At 42.0% G+C, this 8,826-nt stretch overlaps 1 protein-coding gene across 1 annotated transcript; it reads right to left on the minus strand.

Moving 5' to 3' along the window:
* Window positions 1–3,698: 3,698 nt before the first annotated feature.
* On the minus strand, window positions 3,699–7,311 carry LOC113737277 (uncharacterized). The gene is made up of 7 exons (XM_027264529.1): window positions 6,961–7,311; window positions 6,273–6,441; window positions 5,565–5,747; window positions 5,197–5,429; window positions 4,834–5,037; window positions 4,569–4,738; window positions 3,699–4,266 (listed from the first exon to the last, which is right to left on the minus strand). The coding sequence occupies exons 1-7, from the start codon at window positions 7,309–7,311 to the stop codon at window positions 3,699–3,701; spliced, it is 1,878 nt and encodes a 625-aa protein (XP_027120330.1).
* Window positions 7,312–8,826: the final 1,515 nt, after the last annotated feature.

Raw genomic sequence — 8,826 nt, forward strand, 5'->3', positions numbered from 1 at the left:
ATTAACGTACAAAGGCTCCATTTAACACAATTTAGAGCTATCAATCTAAGGCCAACCATAACTATCATATGAAAACAGAAAAATCCCCAAAAAAATCTGAAATTTATCTACTCCACTTTAATCCATGAAATCTTCCATAAAACAACCTATTTAGCCACCACAAGTTACTAATCTACCATTATTAGGAACAAAGAATGAGTTTCCAAGCAAAATACCTTGACACCTCAAGAAAGGTAGTAGCTTAGGGGTTCTTCCTTCAAAACAACTCCACCAACCACTTTAATCCTTCCTAGCAAAGAGTGTTTATGGAGTGATTTGAGATGTTAATGGTTGGAACTCAAGATTTGGACAAGAATTGAAGTGGCAAAATGAAAGGTATTCTCTCTTTTCTCTCTCAATGTGGTCGGCCAAGAAGGAAGAAGAAATTGGGAAATTTTGGTCAAATTTTTGGTATTTAGTAAGAAAGTTAGGCAAGTCCAACTTCCAATGATTTTGTAACAAATGGCACCTTAGGGTTTCATTCTCATCCTTTATCTACCAATGGTAATTTATCTAACTAACCTCTAATTGTATCCTAGCACCTTGTAAAATAATATCACTTGATACAAAACTCCAACAAGTTGTCAAAAATATATCGCATTTACCGCACTAGCGGGTCCCACGTCAATAATACACTTCAAACTTATCATGAACTAACTTAAACTAGGAAAATGATTTAAAAACTCTATTCACTTATAAAATCTCTGGAAAATCGAGATAGTAGGGTATAATGAAGAAAAATACACGCGAGGAAATAAAATAAATAAGATAAAATTAGGGAAATTTACGGGTCCTCACAACTTGCTCTACTTGGATGGCTCTATCGACCTCTTCATTAGATCTATTTTAGTGAAGATTATAGCTCCATGTAGCCCATCTAGCATGTCATCTAGTCTAGGAATAGGATGGCGATACTTTACTGTTATAGCATTTATGGCGCGACAATCGATGCACATCCTCCACGTTCCATCTTTCTTTGGTACAAGTAATACGAGAACGGTGCACGGGCTCAGACTTTCACAAACCCACCCTTTGCCTAGGAGCTCTCCTACTTGGTGTTCCATTTCCTTAGTCTCCTCGGGGTTGCTCCTATAAGGGGGTCTATTGGGCAAGGTTGCCCCAGGGATGAAATCAATTTGATGCTCAATTACCCTCAATGGAGGTAACCCACTAGGTACATCCTCCGGAAAGACATCTTGATATTCCTACAAAAGGATAGCAATAGAACTAGGCAAGGAAACACCAAAAGTGTTAGTCACAGTTACTTCTTTACAAACCAAGAGTAGTAGAACATGATCAGAAAATAAGGCCTTTTACACATCCTTGGTTTTGGGTAGTAGGAGTCGTTCCTTCTTTCCCTCTCTAGCTGAACTACTTTCCCCCTTTTTCCCTTTTTGTTTGTCTCGGCTTAGCCCCTCTTCTCCCTAGGCTCTCGGGTTTTACCCTCACTCTCATGCTTTTTCTTTTTCTCAAGCTCCAATTCAAATTCCTTTTGAAGTGTGGCTTGATCCTCTTGCACTTGTTGAGGTGGAAGAGGTACAAGCACAATTCATTTATTATAGTGAGGAAAGGAGTATTTATTAGTGTACCCATCCCAAGTAACCTTTTATCAAATTGCCAAGGTTGGCCTAATATAACATGGGCAGCTTGCATGGGAACAACGTCACATAGAACCTCATCAACATATTTACCAATACGAAAAGATACTAAGACTTGTTTTAGTACGTGTACCTCTCCGCTATTGTTTAGCCATTGCAGTTTGTAGGGAGTAGGATGATTGGTAGTAGCTAGGTTCAACTTCTCCACCATGTGTGCACTTCCTACATTTGTGCAACTCCCGGGGTCAACTACCAAGCTACAAACTTTGTCTTGGATGTGACAACGCGTGTAGAATATGTTCTCGTGTTGTAGATCCTCCATGCTAATTTGTGTAGCTAGGGCACGGCGAGCTACTAGGCCAACACACTCAAGTGTGGGCTGCTCTACCTCGACCTCTTCTTCAGCCTCGACCAAAGTTGGAATCTCCTCGTGCTCATCCTCTTCATCCGTTAGGACTTCTCCGTTGGGCATCATGAGCATAACTCGTTGATTTGGACATTGGGAAGCAATGTGTCAGCATTTAGTGTCACGGTTTCTTGGTTTGGAGGTGTCTTGATTGGCCTTGAATCCTTCCCTTGAAGTTGTCTTAGCAAATGGAGCATTTGGTCTTCGGAGGTAGTGCTCTCGCCTCTCATAGCCGTGCTTCTCCAATTTCCAGATTGGAAGTTGGAGTTTTGGCGAGTGGTACCCTTCCTCTTGAGCCTCTTTTCTACCTTGACAGGTTTGTCCATTAGCTCTCCCATGTCTAGGTAATGTTGGAACTCTACTACATCGGCAATGTCGGTCTTAACCCCCTAATGAATCCAGCCATCGTTGCCTTCTCATCTTCACGGACATCAACTCGCATCATTGCCATCTCCATCTCCTTGAGTGAGGGTTTGCAACTTAAGGTGCAAATCCCTATGGTAGTAACCCGGTATGAAACGCTTTCGCATGATCCTTTTTAGTTCCCCCCAAGTTCGGATGGTTGGCTCCTCATTTCTTCTTTGTTTGGTGCGTAGTTGATCCCACCAAACAGCTGCGTAGTCGGAGAATTCGATGGCCGCCAATTTCACCTTTTGAAGCTTCGAGTAATAGTTACAGTCTAAGATCAGCTCAATCTTCTTCTCCCAATCCAAGTATGCCTTGGGGTCCGATTTACCTTGGAATGTGGGAATTTTAAGTTTTATTCCCTTGAGTTGATCTTCGCCATGTTTGTGGTGCGTCTCTTCCCTTGGTTCGTGTTCATCATCCCCAAACTCCCTTTCGGAATTAGAGTCACTTAGTTCATTTAGGGTAAGCTTTCCTCTACTTTTCTAATTGTTCAATTTGTTCTTGCATGGATTCGAACTTGCGGTCGAACCTCTTTTGTATTTCAGTCCACATAGCATCCATTTTCAATGCTAGTTGTGCAATGGTAAGGTCATTCTCGTGAGATATGATAAACTTGCAAAACTCAACAAATTGTTAGTAGTAAATGCCTCACCTCACTCCCTTACGTGATTTTTCCTCGCTCTCGTGTATCGCTCAAGTATATATAGGTCACTCTAATGCTCTCACCACACACTCTCAAGTCACATGATACGTTCCTCGGTCAACTCGTTCCGAACCATGTAACACGAATGCCCAAGGATCTAAAGGGGACCTAGGACCAAGAGGGACAACGCAACTTGATAGAATGTGGTAGAACGGGGACTCCAATTGGGTGATTACTCAAGTAGATAGGCCGGATGAACAATCAAGGAAATCACGCGAGATTGCTCAAAAACCCTTGCCAAGCAAGTATGGAAGTAACTCTCAAAAGTGTAAGAGAAACAATGCAAATTTTATTGTCAAAGTTTTGTAACTCTTCAGCCGTACAATTTGTGCCTTTTTATAGGCTAGTGACTAACGAAATCCTATAAGAGAAAGGATTGACTAATGGCCTAAACTAGAAGGAAAATTCGGTCCACTCTTGGACTTTTTGTGGGTCGAACCTAGACCTACAACTGACCCAACTAATTAATTAAACAATGACTCAATAACTAGCCAAAACCAACTAACAACTAACGACTAAAAGGCCTAGCAATCGGCCAACTTTATTAACCACATGCGTGGCCATCACTTGGCATCTCATGGGCTTGGATCAATATGTAGACAACTCGATTAGCCACATCCAAGCCTTCAATGTTCCTATGGACCCCTTGTTGATCTTGAACACTTTGAACGAGGACTTGTAGAGATTCTTTGAAATGCTTGGCCCGTGCATGTGTAACTGGGTCCAATGGAACTCTCACGTGATCATCAATCGGACTTGACTCATCCATGCTCACATCAGTCCCCTCCACTTGAGAAGGATTTGTCCTTAAATCTGGATCATCCTCGTCAAGGAATGGGTTCAAGTTTGCTACATTGAAAGTTGCACTAACATTGTAGTCCCCAGGTAGCTCCAGCTTGTATGCATTGTCGTTGACATGTTGAAACACTCGGAAAGGTCCATCACCCCTTGGAGACAACTTGCTTTCGCGTTGCTTCGAGAACCTTTCTTTCCTTAGGTGAAGCCAGACCCAATCTCCAGGTTCAAAAATCATCTTGCAATGATGCTTGTTAGCTTGCTGGATGTATTGCTGAGTACACTTCTCAATGTTGACTCGAACGGCTTCATGTAACCTGCACACAAATGCAGCTTTCTTTTTCCCATCTAAGCTTGTATGCTCAGAGGAAGGTAAGGGTGCCAAGTCAAGGGGGGTCAGGGGGTTAAATCCATAAACAGCCTCAAATGGTGAGTAGTGTGCTATGAACAGTTCTATTATAAGCAAATTCAACATGCGGCAAACACTCTTCCCAAGATTTAAAGTTCTTCTTAATCAAAGCCCTTAGCAAAGTCCCAAGCGTGATTGACAATTTCAGTTTGTCCATCGCTTTGGGGGTGACTAGTGGTAAAAAATAAGAGTTTAGTGCCAAGTTTATACCACAGAGTCTTCCAAAAGTAACTCAAAAACTTCACATCTTTATCACTAATAATTGTTTGAGGCATACCATGTAAACGCAGAATTTCTTTAAAGAACAGGTTAGCAATATGAGATGCATCATCAGTTTTACGGCAGGAATGAAATGAGCCATCTTTGAGACCTAGACAAGTCTATATTTTGGATATTTTGGAATAGGCACTAGGGTATATAAGCCATATGGGTTTGTTTTAGACTTAGCCTTATGGCAAGTAGCACATCTACCAACCATGCGTTCAACATCCCTTCGCATGTATGGCCAATAAAAGTGCTCTTGCAACATTGCTAAAGTCTTAACAATGCCAAAATGTCCCATGAGACCACCACTATGTGCCTCTCTAACCAATAGATCACGAATGGAAGAATTAGGCACATATAACTTGTCCATATAGAACAGAAATCCATCATGCAAAAAGTATTTTCCATGCGGGCTCTTGGTACAAGATGCAAATATTCACCAAAGTCAAGATCATGGGCGTAAAAGCTCTTTGATCCTTTTAAGCCCAAGCAACTTAGCATCAAGAAAAACGAGCAAAGAATGTCTACGAGACAATGCATCAGCTATATAAGAGAAAGTGTCAATAAAACTTACCCACTTGGCATGCCGTTTACTCAATTTCAGTTGTCCCTTGAGGAACTTCAAGGATTCATGGTCAGTATGTATCATGAATTCTCTTGGGCGGAGGTAATGTTGCCATGTCTCCAAGGCTCTCACTAGTGCGTACAACTCCTTGTCATACGTGGGGTAGTTCAATGCGGCACCTCCGAGCTTCTCGCTAAAGTAGGCACAAGGGCTCTTGTCTTGCATGAGTACAGCTCCAATCCCTACACCAGAAGTATCACATTCAATCTCAAAAGTATTATTAAAGTTGAGTAATGCTAAAACAGGTGCATGTGTGAGTTTGTCTTTGAGGGTAAGGAATGCTTTTTTTTGGGCCTCTGCCTAATGAAATTTGTCACTTTTCTTGGTCACGGCGGTCAATGGTTCAACAATGGTACTGAAATCCTTGACAAAATGCCGGTAGAACCCAGCTAGCCCATGAAAGCTTCGCACATCTGCGACGGACTTGGGCGTTAGCCATTGCTTGATGGCCTCAATTTTGGATTCGTCTACTTTGATACCCTGTGAACTCACAACATAGCCTAAAAACACAAGTTCATTAGTACAAAAAGTGCACTTCTTAAGGTTAGCATAGAGGCTTGCCTTTCAAAGTATTTCAAGTACCAATCTAAGATGCTCCATATGTTCATGCATGTTTCGACTATAGATCAAGATATCATCAAAGTAAACAATGACAAATTTCCCTATAAACTGCCTTAAAACATGGTTCATTAATCTCATGAAGGTGCTAGGTGCATTAGTCAACCCGAAGGGCATGACTAACTACTCATAAAGACCATATTTTGTCTTCAAAGCCGTTTTCCACTCATCTCCCTCTTTCATCCTAATTTGATGATAGCCACTACGTAAATCAATTTTGGTGAAAAGAACAGCACCATCAAGTTCATCAAGCATATCATCTAATCTAGGAACGGGATGATGGTATTTAACAGTTAGAACATTAATGGCTCTACAATCAGTACACATACGCCAAGTACCATCTTTTTTTGGAACAAGTATAACAGGTACAACACATGGACTTAAACTTTTTTTAACCCAACCCTTACCTAGTAGGCCATCAACTTGCCTTTGTAGTTCCTTAGTCTCCTCCGGACCCATGCAGTAGGTGGATTTGTTGGGTAACAGTGCTCTAGGAATGAGGTCGATTTGGTGCTCGATCCCTCGGATGGGTGGTAAGCCATCAGGGACCTCATCAGGGAACACGTTCTCGAATTCCTGCAATAGTGCAACTATACTCGAAGGCAATGCCTTAACAAGTTCATCAACACTCAAGAGCACATGTTTGCAAATCATGAGTAATACAGGCTGATCAGAATTCACACATTTTCTAACTTCCTTAGCCTTAATTATCATGTTTTACTTCCTAGTGTTTGATTGAATCAATGTATGATCATGTGTGACACTAGGGGTGCCGACTTGGTCCTTGGCCGAATGCTCACTTTTGGAAGTGGAGCAATTTCCAGATTCGGCCGTCTTTTGTTTCCTCTTTTGCCGGTCTAAGTCACATTCTCATTGCAATTTAAGTTGGTGCACATATACTTGTGCAGGTGTGAGGGGTATTAGGACCATGCGTTTACCATTGTGCAATAGAGTGTACTTATTAGACCTACCATCAAATGTAACATGCTTATCAAATTGCCAAGGTCTTCCTAAAATGACATGAGTAGCATGCATAGGGACAACATCACACACAACTTCATCAATATAATTGCCAATTGAAAAAAAGAGACATACCTGTTTGTAGACACGCACTTCTCCATCTTCACTTAGCCATTGTAGTCGATTTCTAGTAGTAGGAAGCCCCATGCTCTCCACCATTAGTAGACTTGCTACATTGGTACAACTTCCACCATCAATGATGAGACTGCACACCTTGTCACTTACCTTACATCGAGTGTAAAATAAGTTTTCCCTTTGTAACTGCTCATCCTCCTTAACTCGGGCGGTTAGCACTCGTCGTGCCACCAAGCAACCAATTTCCTCTTGAGTAGGAGAGCACTCTTCCTCGGCCGAGTCATTCTCCAAGCAGTCACCTTGATCAACGCATCTCCTCACAATTATCGTCATTAGATACAACTTCTCCATTGTGAGTTATGAGCATGACCGTTGATGCGGACATTGGGATTGGATACATCCGAATCCTTGGCATTTGACGTATTTAATGTCCCTACTCCTAGGCTTTGGAGTCTCTTGAGTGGCCTTAGACGTGGATCTAGATGCATCAACAAACTTGTTAGGGGTAGAATTGAAATTTCGATTAGGGAAGTTACCTTGTGTTCGGCTAGAAGCGGGTGGTGTAGCTGAATGTCCAGCTTCATGTGATGTTCTCCTTGGTTGATTTCCCTTCCAAACATTCGAATTCTAGGTTTGGTATGGTCGGCCACCTCTCCTCAATTTCTTTCCCCTTTCGGCCTTGATGACTAACTCAAGAAGGTCACTCATATCCAAGTAATGTTGAAGTTCCAAGGCCTCTTAAAGGTCAGGGTTTAACCCCCTAAGAAATCTTGCCATTGTGGCCTCACTATCTTCTTGGATATTAGCCCTCATCATGGCCATCTCGATCTCCTTGTAGTAATCCTCTACACTCATGTTACCTTGGGTGAGAGTTTGTTCACACCAAGTTCGGACTTGTGGTTCACCATTTCTCCTTCTTCCAGTCTGTACTTGATCTCACCAAACGAGTGCGTAGTCGGTGAACTCAACAGTGGCGACCTTCACCTTTTGTTTCTTGCTATAGTCATAGCAATCGAAGACCATCTTGATTCGGCCTTCCCATTCCAAATACACCTCAGGGTCATTTCTACCTTGGAAGGTGGGAATTTTGATTTTAAATCCCTTAAGTGCATCCTTGGTAGTGTCCCTTTTAGGCCTCTCGGCTCTCTCTTCATTCTCACTTGCCGAATAATCCTCATAATTTGCCCCTTTTGTACCATGGTGGTTTCGGTTGTGAGATCTGGATCGAGAGCCCCTCGTGAAGCTCTTGGAGAGTTCATCAAATCGGTTGTGCATTTCCTCCATTTGTTGCTCACTAATCCGCTTTAGTTCGATTTCATAGCATTGAACATCAACGTGTAGTCGGCGATTTGGTTAGTTTGCTCCATGTCTTTCGTTTTGCCCTGCAACGTTAGTGACCAATAAAATAATAGAACGCCACTTCACTCCCTAAGTGTTTCACTCACACTCGTGTTTTCACTCCAAAGCACTCGAATGACCTTACCAAACTTCCTTACCTTGTCGGTTTGAGTAGTTTGTGAAATGCTGCACAAGGTCATCAAAGTGTTCACCCAAACTTCGTACAAGAGTAACCAAGAACAAGACACAACTTTGGAGACAATTTGGACACGGTGGTGTGTGATTTGGACGCTTCCTAAAAGGCGGACAGATTTGGAAAGTGGCGCTAATGTGAAAGGGAAATGAACAAAACCCTAGTTTCCTATATTGAGAGGACTTATCCAAGTGGGAATAGGAGAGTTATCCAAGCTGTCCACTTAGTTTCCTAATTGAATTTGGAAACAAGTTAGTTTTTGGAGACCTTTTGCAAAACCTTTTCTTCTTGTAACAACTTTTAGGAACTTCCAATTTCTACTCCAAGAAGGATTG

Source organism: Coffea arabica, chromosome 2e, assembly GCF_036785885.1.
Source record: "Coffea arabica cultivar ET-39 chromosome 2e, Coffea Arabica ET-39 HiFi, whole genome shotgun sequence".
In the NCBI taxonomy this organism is placed as follows: domain Eukaryota; kingdom Viridiplantae; phylum Streptophyta; class Magnoliopsida; order Gentianales; family Rubiaceae; genus Coffea; species Coffea arabica.

What these genes read in the sequence shown, in the direction of transcription:
- LOC113737277 (XM_027264529.1), bottom strand. Translation starts at nt 7,311, where the DNA reads ATGGAGAAGTTGTATCTAATGACGATAATTGTGAGGAGATGCGTTGAT. An exon ending in GACCGCCGTGACCAAGAAAA is followed by an intron (nt 5,430 to 5,564) that starts GTGACAAATTTC and finishes CTTCTGGTGTAG; the next exon opens with GGATTGGAGCTGTACTCATG. An exon ending in GAAGGGATGTTGAACGCATG is followed by an intron (nt 4,739 to 4,833) that starts GTTGGTAGATGT and finishes TCCAAAATATAG; the next exon opens with ACTTGTCTAGGTCTCAAAGA.